Genomic DNA, 21,946 nt, shown 5'->3' with positions numbered 1-21,946 from the left:
AATGCAAGAATATGACAAAAGCAAAGACATAGGGAATTGCTTGGCATGTGCCAGTTACTGTGAGTTCAGTGCTACTTGAAGTGAAACTTAGTGGGGGGTGTCGAGACATGAACGTGGACATCTGGGCAAAGGACAGGCCCTGGAGAACCTTGTGTGCACAGATTTCCTACCCACATAAGCAGTCTGAGGAGTAGCCTGGCCATCCTGCAGCACCTCCCAAAACTCCATTCCTAGCACCTCTCCCTTTTCTCTTCTGTCTTCCTCACCTTCTCCATCTTGTCTTCCTTCTTCCTTGTCCTCCTTCCTTCCTTCTTCCTATTCCTTGTCTGCTCAGCTATGTACACTAATAAACAGGCACTACTGAATGAATCAGGTAGCAGGGAGGTTTATGGGAAAAATTAGTTTATTGAAAATAAGTGAGCAGCACATTACAAAGGATGAGGAGGAGGGTTTGGGCAGCCTTCAGAGTTCAGGATGGGTTTGCAAAGTCCACTCCAAGGACTTTTAAGAGAGATCTACCATCCATGGTGTCTTCTGCTGATGGAGACACCTGGGTATTTGGCTGAGGGTGGTGATGGACATCTGCTTGTGTATCCAACTGGTAGGATGTAAAAATGGCTATTGTCACCTTATAAAAAATATCTCCTTTTCTTTCCACTTTCTTAAAATGCAGAATAGGTGCTTAGGCTCCAGTGTGTTGCTATTTAGGGATGGTAGGGGTCTCAGCAGCAGGAGGTCCTGCAGGTGGTGCGGCAGGGGGCAGGCTGGCAGCAGGGGGGGCGGCAGCAGGGCGCCTGCACAGAGATGGGATGGCAGCAGGTGGAGGCCCAGCAGCAGGGGCGGCAGACCACGGCCGTGCAGGACGTGGGGCAGCAGCTGATGGGGCGGCAGCAGCCCTCCTGCAGGGAGCAGGGGTCACAGCAGACGGGGCGGCGGCAGGGCTCGCAGATGGGGCGCGTGCAGCGGCAGGTGCAGGTCACGGGGCGGCACACGGTGGTCTGGCAGCTCACGGGGCGGCAGCAGCAGGGGTCGCGGCAGCAGCAGGGCTGGCAGCAGCCTCCCCCGCAGCCCAGGGAGGAGCAGGTGGAGCCGCAGCAGGAGCCGGACATGGTGGTGTCTGGGGCTGGTTTGGGTCGGAGGGGTGAGAGGATTCGGGTGTTGTCAGGTGTGAATGCCTCCCTCCTGCTCTGGGGCCTTTATATACCCTGAGCGGGTCCTGATGACCCCCATGACACAGGTCATTTCTTGTTAATCTTCTGGACAATTAAGTGAGGATTTAGCGTTGAGTAAACCATGTTTGTTAACACTTCACCGTATACACATTCATGTACACAACCACAAACATTCCTTTGTTTTCTCATAGTGTTTATTCTCACCAAATCTAGACATTGGATTCAATTCTGATGAATTTCCTTTTGAAACATTCCTAACTCATAAGAGAGAAAAGAATGTGTTTTCTAAACGAGATTAGTATCTAATTACTCTGCCCTTTGGCCTTGAAGTCAGCATTTTATTCCTGGACTTCAAGGACTCAATTACCACCCAAACATGACCTGTCTTATTTTCACTCATGCCCCTGACCGTAACAGGTTAATAGCAGCACTCTTGTGTAGGCCATTCATGTGAGCTGTGGACTCACCACAACTCTGGGAGAGGCAGGTTTGTAGTTTTCAGATGAGGGGGGAACCACATGGCACCCTGGACCCGTGGTTTGGTTGCTCTTTCCCAGTAGGATCTGGGCTGTCCTGCCCTGGTTGTTGTTTCCCTATTCTCTTGGAATGCCTTCATCTTCCTTCCAAACCAAACTCAACTTCTACCGTGACTGTAAAATTTTCATCAAGGATCCACTGCAATTTTTATCTTCGTAGTAATTTATTCAGAATTAATCATTGCATGTGTAGATTCTGGGAAGGGACTATAGAGGATATATAGCCCTATCCCCTCATCTTACAGGAGGGGTCATGTGGATTCACGCAGTCACAATGGGGTCTAGGTCTCCTCATTCCTCAGTAAGCAGCCTCTACCATGAGTATTATGTTTATCAGGTTCAGTAGACCATAGACTTCAGACAGGAGAGAGAACATCTCAAGCATTCCCCCTACCCCATTTTTATCAAAAGTCTTTAAAGTGAGTAAGCATTGTTAAAAGTGATACTGGAAGAGAATTAGGGAAATGTCTTGTCCCAATGACAGATACTTCGAAAGGGGCTTGGGACTTGCGTGCTGGGTAAGATCTTTGTACCAGTGCAGAGGTTCCTCTGAGGACTGATCAACAGAGCGTGGCTTATTGGTGGAAAGGAGTGTGAGGGTTGCCTGTTCCCAGGATGTTCTAAGTATAGTCTAGTTTCCTTTGGTAATACATTGTGGCACTGTGAGATAACGTGCTTGCCTAATTCCTTTTATTGTTTTTCATTTGTACTTCACCCCATACCTTAGCCTTTGTGATGAGTTCCATAAATTTATTCTTACTTAATGGAGTAGAACTGTACTTTTCCTTTGGATTTGAGGGGGAAAAAGAATTCTGTCCAGTCAACCCCACTTACTTTCTTTGAGCACTAAATGAAAGAAAGGGCCAAGAACTTGCAAACCACCAATCAAATGTCCTAAAATTACTATCTTGAGCTTAAAGGGGGAGGCTTTTTGTTGTTTTCATGGGAGAATTAGTTTTATTTTTGCTTCAGTGATATCATGGAAGATATCATCAATGCTGAATTAGATGAAATTCATTCTCTATATCTCTTCATCCCAAGATTCCCTCTTGGCTCCTTTTACAATAGTTGATTTTTAGTGTGCAGACTAGGTAATTGAGATAATGTGGCTAGAATTCCATGCAAGCTAGTTTCCCATTGCCATCATGGTTGAATTAGTCAGCTATGATGCATAACAAGCGACCACAAGCTCTCAAAACATACAATAACAAATATTTATTTCTTGGTCACATGTCTGCAGGTCAGTTGGGTTTTGGTGGATTACGGCTGGTCTTGGCTCCGGCAGCGAGTAGGTTTGGGACTTCCTTCTGAATTAGAGTTGCCAGATTTAGCAAATAAAAATACAGGTGCCCGGTTAAAATCGGATTTCAGATAAATAAATATATCTTTAGTATAAGCATGTCTGAGTATGCATGGGGCATTCTTACATTAAAAATTTACTGTTATTTAACTGAAATTCTGATTTAATGAGGTGTCTTGTATTTTAATTGGCAACCCTATTTCTAATGGCAAAAGCACAAGGGAGCAATCCAGTCATGCAGGCATATTTAAAGTCTTTGCTTGGATCATGTCCTCTAACATCCCATTGGCCAAAGCAAGTTACATGGTGAATTCCAAGTCACAGGGTGCGAGAGTGGGAGAGGATACTTCTCCCAGAGGGGTGGGAAGGGGAAGAGAGTAAATATTAATGAAGAATGATCTAATCTTCCAGAGTAGTAAATAAATTATTTTAGTAATCTTTGTTGTGAAGCTTGGACAAAGATTTTAGAAAGCCAAATTAGATTATGGTTACTGCATTTCCATTCATTTGAGTAAATTTACTTCTCTTCCTCCTTCCCTTCCTGGTCAACCAGGAAATTTCATTGATTTAAAAAGAGACCTCCTTATCTACATATTTAATGCAATCCCTATCAACATGCCAACAGCATTTTTCACAGAACTAGAACAAACAATCTTAAAATTTGTATGTAACCACAAAAGACCCCAAATAGCCAAAGCAATCTTGAAAAAGCAAAGCAAAGCTGGAGACATCACAATTCTGGACTTCAAGTTATATTGCAAAGCTGTAATAATCAAAATGGTATGGTATTGGCACAAAAATCAACACATAGGTCAATAGAACAGAATAGAAAATCCAGAAGTAAACCCACAATGATATGGTCAATTAATCTTCAACAATGCAGGAAAGAATATCCAATGGGGAAAAGACAGTCTGTTCAACAAACGGTATTGGGAAAACTGGACAGCAACATGGAAAAGAATGAAACTGAACTTTTTTCTTACACCACACATGAAAATAAATTCAGAATGGATTAAAGACCTAAGAGTGAGACCTGGAATCAAAAATCATAGAAGAGAACACAGGCAGTAACTTCTTTGACATCGGCCATAGCAACTACTTTCTAGAAATTTTCCTGAGACAAGAAAAACAAACAATTGAGATTACATCAAAATAAAAACCTTCTGCATAGCAAAGGAAACAATCAACAAAACTAAAAGGCAACCTACAGAATGGGAGAAGATATTTGCAAGTGACATATCTGATAAAGGGTTAGTATCCAAAATATATAAATACCTTATAAAACTCAACACACAAAAAGCAAATAACCCAATTAAAAAATGGGCAGAAGGCATGAACAGACATTTCTCCAAAGAAGACATACAGATGGCCAACAGACATGAAAAAATGTTCATCACTTACTATCAGGGAAATGCAAATCAAAACTATAATGAGATATCACCTCACACCTGCTGGAATGGCTGAAATCAACAACACAAGAAACAAATGGCATTGGTGAGGATGTGGAGAAAAAGGAACCCTCATGTACTATTAGTGGGAATGCAAACTGGTGCAGCCACTGTGGAAAACAGTGTAGAGGTTCCTCAAAAAGTTAAAAATAGAACTACCCTATGATCCATCAATCGCACTACAAAAACATTAATTCAAAGGGGTACATGCACCCCTACATTTATAGCAGCATTATTTACAATAGCCAAGATGTAGAAGCAGCCCAAGTATCCACTGATAGAGCAATGGATAAAGAAGATGTAGTGTGTATGTACAATGGAATATTATTAAGCCATAAAAAGAATGAAATCTTGCCATTTGCAATGATGTGGATGGAGCTAGAGAGTATTATGCTAAGTGAAATAAGTCAATCAGAGAAAGACAAAAACAGTATGATTTCACTCATATGCAGAATTTAAGAGACAAAACAGATGAACATAGGGAGGAAAGAAAAAGAGAGGCAAACCAGAAAACAGACTCAACTATAGAAGACAAACTGAGGGTTGCTGGAGGGGAGGCGGGAGGAGGATGGGTTAAACGGGTGATGGGTATTAAGCAGTGCACTTGTGATGAGCACTGGGTGATGTATGGAAGTGATTAATCACTAAATTCTACTCCTGAAACTAATATTACACTGTATGTTAAATAATTGGAATTGAAATAAAAACTTGAAGAAAAAAAATGCTTCCCAATAATAAACCGGACATTAACTCTTTATTTATATACAGATTTCCAAAGAATATTTTGAACTTTTCTTCATAAGTATTGCATTGTTTTATTAGACCTATTTTGAAACAGTTTATAATATTTGTAGCTCTTGTGAATGGAATCTTCATTTCTATTAAATTAGAATTACTAATTGACTCTTTGCAGGTTATAAAAATGTTATTGAGTTTTTTGTTTGTCAATACTCTATATAGTGACTTCTCTAAACTCTCTTTTTAGCACAAGTTTGTAGGTTTTCTTGGATTTCCTATGTTAACAACAGTATTGTCTACAGGTATCAACAATTTTGTTTTTGTTTTTTTTTCTGTAATGCTTTTTCTCTTAATCAGATTGAATTGAGTAGGATCTCAAATACAACAATGAATGATAGGAGTGGTATCAGTTATCCTCATCTTATTTAAACTCTATTAGGAATACTTCTAAAATTTGTTAACTATTATGTTTTGCTATGAAGTTTTGATAAATAGCATTCATCAGGATAAAAATGTCCTCTTTTAGCCCTGTTTTGCTTAGAGTGTTTTAAATAGTAAATGGCTGTTGTGATGGTCAATTTTATGTGTCAACTTGACTGGGCCATAGTATGCTCAGACATTTGGACAAACATTCTGGGTGTGTCTGTGAAACTGTTTCTGGGTAAGATTAACCTTTGAATTAGTAGACTGAATAAAGCAGATGACCCTCTCCTGTGTGGGTGGACCTCACAGATCTGAATAGAAAAAAAAGGCTGACTTCCCTTTCAACTTTGATTAAAAGAGAACTCCTCCTTCTGACTCCCTTGACATCAGTCTTCCTGACTTCAGAGTTGAACTGAAACATTGGCTCTTCTTGGGTCTTGAGTCTGTTGGCTTTTGAACTGGAATTTACATTATCAGCACTTCTGGGTCTCCAGCTTGTCAATTGCAGATTTTAGGACTTCTCAGATTCTGTAATCTGCAATTCTATATAATCTCAGATTCTATGATCCCTCCTCTCCCCCTCCTCTCTCTCTCTTATGTTTGTGTGTGCATGTGCGTATTTATGTATATAAACATGTGTCTATATCTACATCAGTCTCCCACTGGTTCTGTTTCTCTGGAGAACCCTAACTAATATAGTTGTTATATATTACTGAATTATTTTCCCACAGCTATTGATACAATCCTGAAGGTTTTTTTTGTTTGTTTTTTGTTTTTTGTTTTTTTTTTTACCTTTAATGTACTAGTATCAACAAGCTTATTTAAATACTTTCTAATTTTGAAACATTCTTGAATGTCTAGGACAAACTAGTTAGTTGTGATGTGTTATTCCTTTTATATATATTGCTAAATTTCACTTACTAATATTTACTGGCTTTTTGCATCTATGATCTTCAATAACATAGGCCTGTAATTTTTCCTTTATCACTTTGTTCTTGTCTGTGTCTGATATTACTGTTATACTTAAAATGAATTGGGAACATTTTCCTTTCTTCTGTTCTCCCATCCAAGTACCAATGAGGACTGACTCTGCTTAGCTTCTGGGATGAGATGAGTTTGGGCACATTTAAGGTGGTATGGCTGTAGACCTTTTCTTCTGTTCTTTTTCCCAGTTTGAATGGGAGAGAACTTTAAGGTTTAGTAAACTTACTTGTAAACCAACGTGGGTCTGGCATTTATAATATCAATATATGTAGAGGATAGATTTTGGATCATAGGTATAGTTTTTTTAATGGTTATTGGCTTATTTATATTTTGTATATCTTCTGGAATTAATATCTATTTTTCTAGACATAGTCAATTCAATCATAATTTTCAAACATATTGGTATAAACTTATGCATAATGTTCTTTTTTAAAAAAATTTATTAGTGTTTATTATTTTTGAGAGAGAGAGAGAGAGAGAGAGAGAGAGAGAGAGAGAGAGAGATAGGGCATGAGCGGGGGGAGGGGCAGGAAGAGGGAGACAGAATCCAAAGCAGGCTCCAGGTTCGGAGCTGTAAGCACAGAGCCCAATGCGGGGCTTGAACTCACGATCTGTGAGATCATGACCTGAGCTGAAGTCGGACGCTTAACTGACTGAGCCACCCAGGGACCCCTAAACTTATACATAATGTTCTAATTGTTTTTTAAAGTTTCTACTTTCTTGGAAGCTGATTATTCTCCTTTTCAAGTATAATGTTATTTGCCAGTCTTTCAGACATTCTCCTTTTTCTCTCTCTCTTGGTCTTTGATCAGTTTTACCAGACTTTTTCTATTTCATTAGTTTTTTTTTGTCTTTATTGTGTTTATATAATTAATTTTATTAAACATTTCATATTGTGTTGATGTAATTTTATTAAGCTTTTCATTTAAAAATATGTTATTAATGTTTAAATTTGTCATTCTTTCCACATTGGGTTTACTGATTGATGCGGGTTGTGGGATGGAGATGTAATAGAAGGTGAGAAACTCAATGTGTGATTCCAAAGCACAGCTTCAAGAAAGGGAACCCTGTGCATTGTTGGTGGGCATGTAAATTGGTGCAGTCTCTCTGGAAAACAGTATGGAGGTTTCTCAACAAATTAAAAATACAACTGCCATATGATCCAGCAATTCAACTTCTGGGTATTTATCCAAAGAAAATGAAGACATTAATTCAAAAAGATATATTCAATCCTATGTTCATTGCAGCATTATTTACAATAGCCAAGATACAGGAGTGCCTGGGTGACTCAGTCGGTTGAGTGTCTGACTTTGGCTCAGGTCATGATCTTGCGGTCTGTGAGATTGAGCCCTGCGTTGGGGTCTGGGCTGACAACTCAGAGCCTGGAGCCTGCTTCAGATTCTGTGTCTCCCTCTCTTTCTGCCCCTTCCCCACTCATGCTTTGTCTCTCTCTGTCAAAAATAAATAAACATTTAAAAAATTTAAAAAAAAACAATAGTCAAGATACAGAAACAACCTAAGTGTCCATCAGTGGATGAATGGGTAAAGAAGATGTGGTGTATATATACAATGTATATATAAATGTATATATAAATACAATTTTACCCAGCCATAAAAAAGAATGAAATCTTGCCATTTGCAACCACATGGATGGGTCTTGAGGGTATTATGCTATGTGAAATGAGTCAAAAACAGATACTGAATGATTTCACTTATACGTAGAATATAAACAAATGAAAAACAAATGAACAAAACAAAACTGATAGATACAGAGAACAGATTGGTGGTTGCCAGAGGTGAGTGGGGTTAGGGGATAGGTGAACTGGGTGAAAGTGGTCGAGAGGTATAAACTTCTAGTTATAAAATAAATGTCATGGGGATATAATGTATAGGATGGTGACTATAGTCAATAATGTATCACACACCTTAAAGTTGCTAAGAGAGTAAATCTTAAAATTTTTTGTTACAAGAAGAAAAATTTTGTACCTTTATACAGTGACAGATTGTAGTTAGACTTACTGTGGCAATCATTTCTTATAGTACACAAATATTGAATTATTGTGTACACCTGAAACTAATATGATGTTATATGTCAATTATATCTCAATAAAAAAACAAATTAAAATTTAAAAAATAAGAGCTAAAGACATGAATGAAATCTGCCCTAATTTAGGATATTAAGATGTATACATGTGCATATACATGTACACATGTGCCACTTTTGTTCTAATATTTTAAATGATCTATACTTCGTATATATAGCACTTATTCTCAAAGTGATTTCAACATGAGTTTTCTTCCTGTATCATCATGTAAAATATAGTTACCTAATACTAAGTAAAATGATCACGAAAACAATAAGGAACAATGCCAAAAAATTTTTATGTGTAGAAAAGTTTATTAGAAAGAGAAGCAACGAAACATAAAAAAAAAATTTACTCTGTTAGAAAATCTATAACTGGATCCCTAGGTCTGAGGGTATAACTGAACCCCAGGTCAGAGGGTGTCAAATCAGTACTGCACAAAGGTTGCAGATAATATTCACTTTGTTAGGAAGGGTAATCTAGAGCCCTAAAATGATAAGGAAGAATGAGAAATTTAGAGGAGTGGGATTTTTTTTAGCTGATGGATCACATATTAATATCCATATTTGATGCCAGTATTGAAAGGAAAAGATAGTCATGGAAGGAGCTTAACATGAACCAGAATGTGCTCGCAGAGCCAGTGGCAGGTTGGTAGGTTCATTAGAATGGTGAGGCTCAACCTGTTGAATGATGTCAGTCAGGTGAGGCTCAACCTGTTGAATGATGTCAGTCAGATTCCATGTGTCCAACAGCACCAAAGAGTCTATATCTGAGGGGGCAGAAGTGAATGGAGATAGTGGTCACAGGGCAGGGGGCTCAGCAGCAAGAGGAGGCACAGCACATGGGGCGGGGGCAGGTGGAGATGACACAGGTAGGGCGATAGCAAGTGGTGTGGCAGGAGACCCGGCCACAGACTGGGCGCAGGCAGCAGGAGGGGCAGCAGGAGGGGCGGCAGCAGCTGGAGCCACAGCAGCTGGAGCCACAGCAGTTGGAACCACAGCAAGAGGGGCGGCAGCAGCTAGAAATGCAGCAGGAGGGGCGGCAGCAGCTGGAGCCACAGCAGCTGGAGCCACAGCAGCTGGAGCCACAGCAGCTGGGGCGGCAGCAGGTGGTCTGGCAGCAGGAGGGGCGGCAGCAGCTAGAGATGCAGCAGCTGGGCCTGCAGCAGCTGGAGCCACAGCAGCTGGAGCCACAGCAGGAGGGGCGGCAGCAGCTGGACACACAGCAGGTGGGCCGGCAGCAGGTGGTCCTGCAGCAGGTGGTCTGGCAGCAGGTGGGGCGGCAGCAAGGCTGGCAGCAGCTGGAGCCACAGCCCTGGTCAGAGCAGACGGAGCCACAACAGGAGCTGACCATGGTGTCAGAGGAAGGATTGGGGTTTCACTAGTAGGTATGAGTGGGTTTCCACAAGGGTGGTTTCTTGAGTTTGAATGTCTCCTTACCTCTGTCCCCTTTTATACCCTGCTGAGGGTTACTATGACCATGTGCAGGACTCTTCTTGTTGTTTATCCTAATAGAAAATCAGTTAGTTTTAGTAAATTAGATAATTATATTTATCTGGTGAATATTCCTATATATAGAAAAGGGCTCCACTTCCTTCTCCTGTTGTATTGTGAGCTATCTGATTTGGTTAAAATCAAGTGAATCAGCTCCCATATGTCTTCCCTTGTCTGATGTGTCTTCCAAAGCAGACCTATCCCATGACATTGTTTCATTGATTGTCACAAGTGTTAATTCTTCATTTATGTATTTAACTCCAGGATAATATGTTGAGAATGGATATTATGGTGACTAAATCTGCTGTCAAAGAGGTTAACAACAAGTCATATGAAATGCTGGTAGGAAAATAACATGAAAGAGGCATCCAGGAGGGGAGACAGTCCCTAGTGTGCAGCGGGGAATACTGATTCGTTTGGATTTTATGGATAGTCATTGAGGTATAAACGATCCTAACAACATTTCTATCTCTTTAATCTTAGTGAATCTATTCAATTGAAAGTTCTAATGCAGTGTTTCACTACTTACAAATAGTAAAAAATCCATTGGCATGAATGGGTCCTTTTAAAAATAATTAAATTATTATTGACATGTTCTTCAGAGACAGGGTATCATAAGGGTGTATTTTTCCTCTTATTTTGATGGCTAAGCATACTCAACAGAATACGTATAATTGAATATTTTCTTGTATTCTGAGATTTTTTATCTCAGAAATATGTTTGAGGTGTTTTTCTTGATACAAATGAGATCTCAGGGGTTAAGCTTTAATCTGTGTCCTATCGGCACTTGAATAAGACAGACAAGACACATTATGTAGGGGTTTGGCAAGCATGTAGAACATTGTATGATAAATAAAAATTATGTATTTAAATTTGTACACGTATGAAATGTGAGATAATACTAATGGTTACTATTTTTGAGTGCCTACTATGTGTCAGGAATTTTCTGAGTCTTGTGTAATTGTTCTCGTTTATACTTCACAAGGACTCTAGGAGGTGAACACAATTTTTCTTAATTCTTTAGACATGAAGTAATTGAGGTTTAGATAGAGTGATATCATACAGTCAGTAGGGAATATGGTTCTCTTCTGGCATGTACAAAGAGGTATGAGGAATAATAATCCCATGTCATTTCTCATACTGTTTCATTTGTGTAAATGTGCTTTCTCCCTTGTCATTTAAGCAAACTTTTGCTCATACATAAATGTCTAGTCCAGATGCCAGCTCATCTCTAATATCTTTCTTGACATCTACCACATTCAAAACTAATCATTCATTCCCTTTTGCTCCAATATACTTGTGATCTAGGGTATCACACTCTGTCATAATTGGTTTATATCTCTTTTCCCCCAATCCTTCTATATACCCCATGATGTCAGAGAATGTCTTATTCACATACATAAACATGGTGCCTAGCAATTGCTCTCACTGAATGTTAGTTGCGTGAATGTGGGGTTAATTGAAAACATAGGGCATTTACTCACCCTTTGTCATGCTATAGATAATCTAGATGGATAGAGAAAAGAAAAAAGAGCATTCAGACGGTGGGGATCTGATTGAACAGGGGTTTATTTTTGACTGATGGACTAAATGACTGTTTGGATGGTATGTATAGGAAGGTAAAGAAAAAGAATACTGCTACAATGAGGAGAATGTAAAGATATTCCTGAATTTCTACAAAGTAAGTAGATATTGTATCATCACACTATTGGGAGAAAGGTGTGAGCAAATATCTAGGCTTTAAAAATATTATTTGGCAGTGAGTGGGTAGAGTGATGGGAAGCAGGAAGAAAGTTCAAGTGGTGGTTGCACAATAGGGATGAGAGATGAATGCCTGTCTAGGTTGGTGGCAGTGGGAGCAGTAAACAAGATGGTGATGCAATAGCATTTCAAAGAGAGTCAACCAGGAGCACTTACAAAATGGGCAATAGAGGAGGGCACTTGTTAGGATGAGCACTGGGTGTTATATATGTAAGTCAATTTGACAGTAAAGTATATTAAAAAAATAAAACCTAAACAAACAAACAAAAACAAAAATGAGCCATAGAGGTAACAGGAGACTTCATTGTTAAAGAGGACTCATAATTTAATATTTTTTCAGTTGTATACACATTTTATAATTAAGTTCTAATAGTGGAAAGATAATCATTTGTAAAAACAAGAAAATGTATTTTAAAATCTTACCAGAAACAAAGTCAAAACACAAATGACTGAATGAGAAAAAAATACTTGTAATTTATACCAGAGTAAGTGACCTTACTATATGAAGTACTTGTAAAATTCGATTAGAGAAAAGGCAAAAACCTGATGGAAAAATAAGATGAAGATCTTTCTTTATCATAAAAAGATGTCCAGTCTCATGCTTAAGAATACAAATGAAGTTATACAGGATGCCACTTCTCACCTGTGAGAGTGTCAAAAATTCAAACATTGACAACACTCTCAAGTATCTAGAGATTATGTGGAAATTGCCATGCTCATACGTTTTTTAGTAAGATTTGGCGATAATTAGTGGCATTATTCTTTGACTCAGTTATCCTAATTGTATAAATTATTCAAAACATACTCTGGCAAAACTATGAAAAGATGTTAGGCAAGATTATTCATAGCAGTGCTATTTGTAAAAACAAAACAACAACAATAAGAACTAGACACAACCTGGGTGTCCTTCAGTAGGTAGTGTGATTAAGCTATGGTGTATCCCCATAATGGAGCACTGTTCAGCTGTATAAAGGAATAAGGGATATCTCTATGCTACTGTGAAGTAATCTGCAGGATATATTGTTGAGATGACAAAGTAGACGGAGAAAAGGGTCTACAGTGTCTGTAGACACTACAATGTGTCTAAAAAAATAAGAGAACACATATAGAACATGTATTTGCTGGGGCTGCTGGGTGGCTCAGTCAGCTAAGCATCTGACTTTGGTTCAGGTCATGATTTCGTGGTTTGTGGGTTTCAGGCCCCGCATTGGGCTCTGTGCTGACAGTTCAGAGCCTAGAGTCTGCTTCAGATTCTGTGTCTCCCTTTCTCTGCCCCTCCCCTGCTTGTGCTCTATCTCTCAACAATAAATAAACATTAAAAAATTAAAAAAATTAAATGTATTTGCTTATATTACATTTTTTAATATTAATGTGGTATGTATATATAATGGAATATTATTCAGCCATAAAAAGGGATGAAATCTTGCCATTTGCAAGGACAAGGATGGAGGTAGAGAGTATTATGCTAAGCTAAATAAATCAGTCAGAGAAAGACAAATACCATATGATTTCACTCATATGTGGAACTTAAGAAACAAAACAAATAAGCAGAAGGAAAAAAAAGAGACAAGTCTAGAAACAGACTCTTAACTATAGAGAATAAACTGATAGTTACTAGAGGGGATGGGGGGTGGGAAGATAGGCAAAATAAGGAGTGCACTTGTGATGAGCACAGGGTGATGTATGGAATTGCTGAATTGTATATTGTGCACCTGAAATTAATATAACACTGTATGTTAACTAATTGGAATGAAAATAAAAACTTAAAAAAATACTATTTAGGAAATTAAAAGGTAAGCCACACGCTGGGGAAAATACTTAACAAAGCATATATCCCACAAAGGATTTGTATATAGAACATATAAAGAACTCTTACTACTCAATGATAAGATAACCCAACAAAAAAATGGGCAAAATATTTGAATAAGCATTCACCAAAGAAAATATGTAGATGGAAAGTTAACCCATGAAAGGAGTAATCATTAAGAAGGTTCACATTAAAACTACAGTGAGAATACCATACACACTCTAGAATGGTTGACATTAACAAGACTGACCTTACCAAGTTGTTGGTGATAGCATGAAGCCATTGGAATTCTCACACAAGGAAGGGATATAAAATGGCACAGTCACTTTGTAAAACAGTTTGACAGTTTTTCAAAAAGTTAAAGATAGACCTACTATATGACCTTGCCGTTCCACCTCAAAGTACTTACCCGAGAGAAGTAAAATCATATGAACAAAGGGAAAATAAAAAGAGACAAACCAAAAAACAGACTCTTCATTATAGGGAACAGAAGGGAGGTGGGGGGGGGATGGGTGAAATAGTGCAGGGATTAAGAGTATACTTATCTTGGTGGAAACTGTTGAATCACTGTATTGTATACTTGAAACTAATGTAACACTGCATATTAACTGCACTGGAATTAAAATTAAAAAAATAAAGTTAAAATGATATGTCCATTAAAAGGTTTGTTCACAAATGTTCATGGAGACTTTATTTTTTAAGATAAAAAAAATCTGGGAACAACCCAGCTGTCCGTCCACAGGTGAATGGATAAACAAATGTGGTGTCTCCATACAAGGAAAGACCTCTCAGTCATAAAAAGAAATGAACTAGTGATACACATAACAAAATGAATTTCAATATAATTATGCTGTGTGAGAAGCCAGGCAAGATAGAGTACACAATGGTAGGATTCCACGAAACTCTAGAAAATGGAAACAAACTTGTAGTGACATTGGATCTGTAGTTGTCTAGGGGTGGAGTATGGGAAGGAATTGCAGAGAGGGTGATAGATATTCATTATCTTGATGGTGGTGTTGATTACAGCAATATATATCAAAACATCAAATTGTACACTTAAAGTAAATGCGATTTTAGTATGTCAGTTGGACCTTAATAAAGCTGAGAAGAAAAGAAAAAATAATGGAAGTATCAACCATAATTTAAGTTTATTTTTTGAGAGAGAGGGGTTGGGGTGGAGAGCAGAAGCAGGGGAGGAACAGAGAGAGAGGGAGAGAGAGAAAATCCCAAGCAGGCTCTGCACTGGCAGCACAGAGCCTGATGTGGGGCTCAAACTTACAAACTGTGAGATCATGACCTGAGCCAAGATCAAGAGTCAGACGCTTAACTGACTAAGCCACCCAGGCACCCCTCAACCATAATTTTTTTTAAGGTGGACTCAGAGAAGGTAGAGGAGATAAAGTGGGAGAACAGAGGATTGAAGCTAAATTTTTGGAATATACTCTTTCTATAGGTTTGACTTTGGACTCATGTCAATATTTTACACAATTTTAAAACAAAATTAAAAATTTTAAATCTCAAAATTATTAAAACATGGCAATAGCAAAGGACCCTAACTGTATATGCAGGCATAAAAAGCAATTATTCCAAGATCAAAAATAAATAAAACAACAGAAAAAGTCTTAAGTTTGATTTCAGTAACTATAGTGTTGGTAATGTTATTCTGAGACTGTTGGACAAACATAGAATAAAGAAAATGAGTAAATACATTGGTGTCACTAAGAACTGATACTTTTGCATAGAAGAAATGAGATTTATAAGTAAGATATATGAGTTTAAGTAAAAGCTCTGTAGTTCTCAGTAGAAACTAAAGACCTGGGTATCATTTAAATATATATTTTCTAGGGATTTAGTAGTAATGAACATCACATATTTCAATTTATGGTCTCAAATACTGTTTCTACCTAAAAGGAACTGAAGATCCTTGGAGAAATGACTGATTAGAAGTTGGGGGAAGGAAATACATAAACAAGTCTGCAATATCCTGTTATATGAAAAAGCAAGGAATTTTCAAAGACTACTAGATTCATGTCAAAAGGACTTGGAGGCCAACTCGAAGTTGTTTATTTGAGCATCAATAGAGGGATATAAACCGGAATGGATTGATTCACCATCAAGTCTATTGAAATCCATGAGTTCATGTTAATGCAAATTTTAAAAAACAATAAAAAAAAACTCTTTGGTCACTCTTGGAGGATGGAAACTGGGAAATAAAGGGAAAGAATCAAGCATTTATTTTGCCTCTCCTGTCCAGACTATTCCTTAGGACTACCAAATGTTGACGAGGGAAGTTTATTTTTATGGAATTATCCCAGCTAATAAATGGCAGGCAGAGGAATAATAGAATTGCAGTATCATGATTTTGCTATGCCTAATGAATAATGGTCCTAGGCAATGATCATCAGTAGCTGCTTATATCAAAAAAAAAAAAAAAAAAAGGAGACAACTGGACAATATGTGCCTCCCGATTGAAAAGCACACCACGATCTGTGAAGCAGTTTTTGGGTCCTACAGATCTTTTGGGATATAAGTCTCCCATTAACAGGTTTAGCCATTGTCTGGGTGTGTTGTGTAACTTAACTGTAGTTATTGGTCTGTGACAAAATGAGGTGGGAGAAGGTAGTGAGAGGAGCTTGTGCTGTCTTCCAAGACTGAAATTTCTGCATCATCTTCAAGATGGAGGTGGCACTAAATGTCAACAAGGAAATTGGATCACCTCTCCAAGCCGAGAGTGTTCAGGGAAATTTGGGGACTCAAGATCTTCAAATGCATCAATCCAGATGTCCCCATCTCATATATCAGGGTCCCCATCTCTCCCAATTAGGGCCCTGACCCTGCCATGGCAGTACTGCCTAGACTGAGTGAACAACCACCTCTGGAGCTCTGCTTTTCCTATGGTGATGTCCTAGCCTTGGTCCTCAGCTTTATCTGCCCTCTAACTGCAGGAGATGAGAGTCAGTCTCTATGCTGCCAATGAAACTTCTGGCTTTTACATCTGTCCTTTAATCACTGATTTATCACCCTCAGCCTTTCATTATGTTTTCCCAAATCGTCAGTTGCTCCCAGCTACGTTCAACTTCACTCTCCTTATAATTACTATTAACTGCTTTCAGAGATATATAATATGGAAAAGATGTTCCAGGGAGCATTAATTGCCTACAGGTTTTCCAAAAAGGTTTTTCTCTGATGTTTATCCAAGAATTCCCAAGAATATGTCTTATCTAAGAACTGAAGAGATTTGTCAGTGAAACTGAAGCTGTGACTTTGTAAGATTGTAAGACTGACAAAGCCATGTTGTATGTCTTACATGTGTATGTACCGTATGGTTGTCCAGAGAGCATAGAAAATCTTAAAGAAGAGTACCATCACACTGATTTTTCATATAGGAAAGAGGTGATTTATTTTGGCATAGAGTTATAACATAGGAAAATTGGGGGAATAAGAATTATAAAAGAGAATCCTTTGGACAATTAAATCCTTTGGACAATAAAAATCTATAATGTAGAAATACTGAAATCAGACTTCAGCTCCCTGAGCTTGATGAGCTGGTGCCCAAAAGTTAAGGATATTTTAGGGAGAAGTGGTCACTACAACAATTGGTGTGTTGTAAGAAAATTCACACTTGGATGAAAGGGGGAGATCCAGAAGCGGAATTTGGACTGAGGTTAGAATATGCTCACAGAGTCAGTGGGATGGTGGTAGGCTCATTGGAATAATGAGACCCAACTCAGTTGAGCAACATCAGCCCCATCCCATGTGTTCTGATGGTCAGCAGAAAAGGAGGGGCTACATCTGTGGGGCAGAGGTAGGCGGAGATGGTGGTCACAGAGAAGGGGGCTCAGCAGCAAGAGGAGGCACAGCACATGGGGCGGGGGCAGGTGGAGATGACACAGGTGGGGCGATAGCAAGTGGTGTGGCAGGAGACCCGGCCACAGACTGGGCGCAGGCAGCAGGAGGGGCAGCAGGAGGGGCGGCAGCAGCTGGAGCCACAGCAGCTGGAGCCACAGCAGTTGGAACCACAGCAAGAGGGGCGGCAGCAGCTAGAAATGCAGCAGGAGGGGCGGCAGCAGCTGGAGCCACAGCAGCTGGAGCCACAGCAGCTGGGGCGGCAGCAGGTGGTCTGGCAGCAGGAGGGGCGGCAGCAGCTAGAGATGCAGCAGCTGGGCCTGCAGCAGCTGGAGCCACAGCAATTAGAGCCACAGCAGCTGGAGCCACAGCAGGAGGGGCGGCAGCAGCTGGACACACAGCAAGTGGGCCGGCAGCAGGTGGTCCTGCAGCAGGTGGTCTGGCAGCAGGTGGGGCGGCAGCAAGGCTGGCAGCAGCTGGAGCCACAGCCCTGGTCAGAGCAGACGGAGCCACAACAGGAGCTGACCATGGTGTCAGAGGAAGGATTGGGGTTTCACTAGTAGGTATGAGTGGGTTTCCACAAGGGTGGTTTCTTGAGTTTGAATGTCTCCTTACCTCTGTCCCCTTTTATACCCTGCTGAGTAGCTGACATTACCATGAGCAACACTCTTGTTTTTCCTACCAGGAAATCAATTAGTATTACTAAGTTAATAATTATGTTTATCAGGTTAAATATGCTGATATCTAAGAAAAGCATCATTTCTCTTTTTCTGCAGTGTTGTGATTCATTGAATCTTGTTAAGCCACATGAAACCACTTTTGCATTTTTTTTCCTAATGTGTCTTCGAAGTTGGAACTTTCATATGATATTCTGTTACTAAGTTTTTCCGTGTCCTGTTTTCATGTGTGACTCCACAGTCATATTTTGTTTTATTATTTTAATTCCAGTATAGTTAACATATTAGTTTCAGTTGTACAATATAGTGATTTAGCAGTTCTGTACATCACCCAGCGCTCATCACAAGTGCACTCTTAATCGCCATGGCCTGTTTCACCCAATGATGAGTTTTTCCTCCTATTTCCTTACCAGTACTCCACCTGACAGTGGCATGCATTTTTTCCACTTTGACAAAAAGAAAAAAAAAAGACGGGGTGGGGAGGGGAGAGACTTGACGTTGTGATAGCTATCTTCAAAATGTGCTCATGGATTTAATTCTTTTTTTCCCATGTCTTATTTTGAGGATGGCTATCACAATGCCAAATCTGTCTCTCTGTCTGTCCTGTCTTTCTCTCTCTCTCTCTCTCTTCAGTCAAAGTGGGAAAATGCATGCCATTGTCAGGTGGAGTATTGATAAGGAAATAGGAGGAAAGACTCATCACTGAAGATGCTTATGTACAATGGATGGGGAGGGCTGGACTGTGTTTCCTGGTTGATTGGAGAGTCCGGGTGTCACTAAAGACATTCCATTCTCATGTGATGATTCTACCTCAAGACTAAGCTTTCACCCATTCCTTTTTGATGAAAGAACCATTTTCAGAAATGAACTTCTTCCTTCAGGAATCTTCTCCACATATGCTAAAAGTGAGGGGGTTTGAGCTATCTTTTGATTGGCCAACATATGCAATGGATTCTGCATTACATTGGAGTTTTTATTTAAAGCATCTTTTTCTTGTGCTCTTTCAATAAAAACTCCAATGTAATGCAGAACCCATTACATTACATTCATTGAATTACATTCAAATTCAAGTCTTTCTGCTTAAAGAGGATATAAACAGATAAGGCTTGTTTGTCCTGCAGGCATTTAAATACGCTATATTGAAAGGCAAGATTTATGCAAATACTCAAAGCATCAAAGAAATTAGTGTCCAAAACAATCATTATGTATTTAGGATTCACGTACTTACAGTGAAAAATGAGATACTACAGGGAGATACTATTTGTGAGTGTTTGCTGTGTGCCAGATGGTCTGCTGAATGCTTTGTAATTATTATGTTGATTTTTCTTCTCCAAGAACCCACGAGGCACTCATCATTCTCTAAGAGTTCACATAGACTTGTGTTAAGGTTATTAAGTTACAGTGTAAACAGTACTAATTCCATACCTTTGATTGTGCTGTTACACCTCCTTAGAAGTTCATTCTCCCCTATCAACTCAGCAATTTCTTGTTCTCTAAGTTCCAGCCCAGATGGCTCCTCCTCTCTTATGTTTTCTTTGACATTTATTTTTTTAAAACTTCATCTGCTCCTCCTTTATGCTTGCTATCACATTGTGGAACCCTCAAACTTCGCACATGTGTAAGTCTCCAGCTGTCTCCAGCTGGATGGTAAACACCTGAGGTGGACACTTGAACCGTAGGTTTCTTTTCATCATGCATGGAGCAGAGCACATCATCAGTGGCTTAAAAAAAAATCTCTAGGAATCACTTTTTAAATTGAAATGTTTTGCAATTCTGTAAAGTATTTATGGTACCAAAATAAATTCTACAAAGTGAGGCATGTTTAAGGAAGTCCTGCTATTTATTTCTATTCCTCCCCCCCCCCACCCTTAGAGAATCATTTTTATAATCTAAGGTTTTCCCTCTCATTGCTATTTTAAATGCAAGTGTGTTTTCATTTGCATAGTTGTATCTCCTTTGTTTCTTTTTTTAATGTTATTTTTGAGACAGAGGGAGACAGAGCATGAACGGGGAAGGGGGCAGAGAGAGAGGGAGACACAGAATCTGAAGCAGGCTCCAGGCTCTGAGCTGTCAGCACAGAGCCTGATGCAGGGCTCAAACCCACGAACCGTGAGATCATGACCTGAGCCGAAGTTGGACGCTTAACCAACTGAGCCACCCAGGCGCCCCGAATCTCCTTTGTTTCTTAAACGGTTGTACACTGATAGGCTTAGCTCCAAGTTGCTTTTGCTTCACTTAACAATTTATCTCAGATTATTTCAGAGTAGTAGGTACGTTCTGATGGTCTTCATTTCATTTTCAGCCACAAAGTATCCCATTCTGTTGCCATAATAAGATTTATTTAGCCAGTCCCTTATTGATGGGCATGTGGGTTGTTTTCAGGCTTTCACTATTAAAATAATACTGTGCACTTGAAAACAGGAAGTGTCTTTTTTATCTTGGGGGTTGTGAATTTGATGCATATCTGTAAGATCTATCTTATTAATTACCTATAGTTATTTTCACATTGTGATTGATTTTTCTTCACATGTTCTCTCTTTAAGTACACAGTGTGTTAGTCTTTGATGATTGGACTGTGTCTTTTTTACTCCGGCATTGCCTTCTGTTTCTGAAATTTAGCTTTGTAGTTATATTTTCATTGTAGCCTTTACCATAGTAAAGTTATCCCACTTTGTCTCCTCTAATGCTTTTTGGTATAAATCTAATTTGTTTGGTATTAAAATTGCAGCTTTTATATCTTCATTTTTCAAAATTGCTTTAGAAATTCTAGGTTCTGTATGTTGCCACATAAATTTTAAAAATCAGCTTCTAAGCATCTATTAAAAAGTCTCCTGAAATTTTGATTGGTATTGCATTGAAATTTTGGATCGACTGCAGGAGAATCAACATTTTTTCCCCTTTTCAGCTGTGCTTAATATATATTTAATTCATCCATTGACTTGTTAATTTCAATGATGCTGTCTTTATTTTTTATAAATAAAAAATTCATTTCATTCAATTATTTATTTATTTAAATTCAAGTTTGATAACATACAGTGTAGTATTGGTTTCAGGAGGAGAACCCAGTGATTCATCACTTACGTGTAACATCCAGTGCTCATCACAACAAGTGCCCTCCCAACAGATGCCCATGACCCATTTAGCCCATCCCCCAACCCACCTCCTCTCGGACAACCCTGTTTGTTCTCTGTCTTTGGTAACAAAAACATGGAAGAGCTCTTCCCACAGCTGAGTAACTTTACAAAGAGAAATTAGAGAAGGTCTAGGTAAATGGAGATATATGTCACGTCCCTGGATTGGAAGGAGGAAACTCCTTCCAGAACTCTTCCATATTTTTGTTACTTTTTTGTCTCCGCATCTTATGTTGTTGATACTTTTGAAAACTGAATTGTTCTTATTTAATTTTAATTCCATAATAATTGATAGTATATAAAATACAATTAATAAGAAATAAAATTACTATCTTTTTTTAATGTTTAGTTTTTGAGAGAGAGAGAGAGAGACAGAGTGTGAGTGGGGGAGGGGCAGAGAGAGAGAGAGGGAGACACAGAATCCAAAGCAGGCTCCAAGCTCCAAGCTGTCAGCACAGAGCCCGATGCGGGGCTTGAACAACTCACGAACTGTGAGATCATGAGCTGAGCCAAAATCGGATGCTTAACCGACTGAGCCATGCAGGC

The 21,946-nt window shown here is 39.1% G+C and overlaps 3 protein-coding genes across 3 annotated transcripts; all 3 read right to left on the bottom strand.

Moving 5' to 3' along the window:
* Positions 1–385: 385 nt before the first annotated feature.
* On the bottom strand, positions 386–1,184 carry LOC109260924 (keratin-associated protein 2-3). The gene has a single exon (XM_019439423.2). It carries the CDS (start codon positions 1,107–1,109, stop codon positions 723–725), a length of 387 nt encoding a protein of 128 aa, XP_019294968.2. The 5' UTR covers positions 1,110–1,184; the 3' UTR covers positions 386–722.
* Positions 1,185–9,392: 8,208 nt separating this feature from the next.
* Positions 9,393–10,122, bottom strand: LOC128772514 (keratin-associated protein 4-11-like). The gene has a single exon (XM_053893486.1). The coding sequence runs from the start codon at positions 10,036–10,038 to the stop codon at positions 9,502–9,504; it is 537 nt and encodes a 178-aa protein (XP_053749461.1). The 5' UTR covers positions 10,039–10,122; the 3' UTR covers positions 9,393–9,501.
* Positions 10,123–17,120: 6,998 nt separating this feature from the next.
* On the bottom strand, positions 17,121–18,202 carry LOC109260919 (keratin-associated protein 4-7-like). Its single transcript, XM_019439417.2, has one exon. The coding sequence runs from the start codon at positions 18,119–18,121 to the stop codon at positions 17,585–17,587; it is 537 nt and encodes a 178-aa protein (XP_019294962.2). The 5' UTR covers positions 18,122–18,202; the 3' UTR covers positions 17,121–17,584.
* Positions 18,203–21,946: the final 3,744 nt, after the last annotated feature.

The sequence above is a fragment of the Panthera pardus genome, unplaced genomic scaffold, assembly GCF_024362965.1.
Source record: "Panthera pardus isolate Hobbes unplaced genomic scaffold, ASM2436296v1 HiC_scaffold_3, whole genome shotgun sequence".
Classification (NCBI taxonomy): Eukaryota; Metazoa; Chordata; class Mammalia; order Carnivora; family Felidae; genus Panthera; species Panthera pardus.
This window is presented reverse-complemented; position numbering and strand designations above follow the sequence as displayed.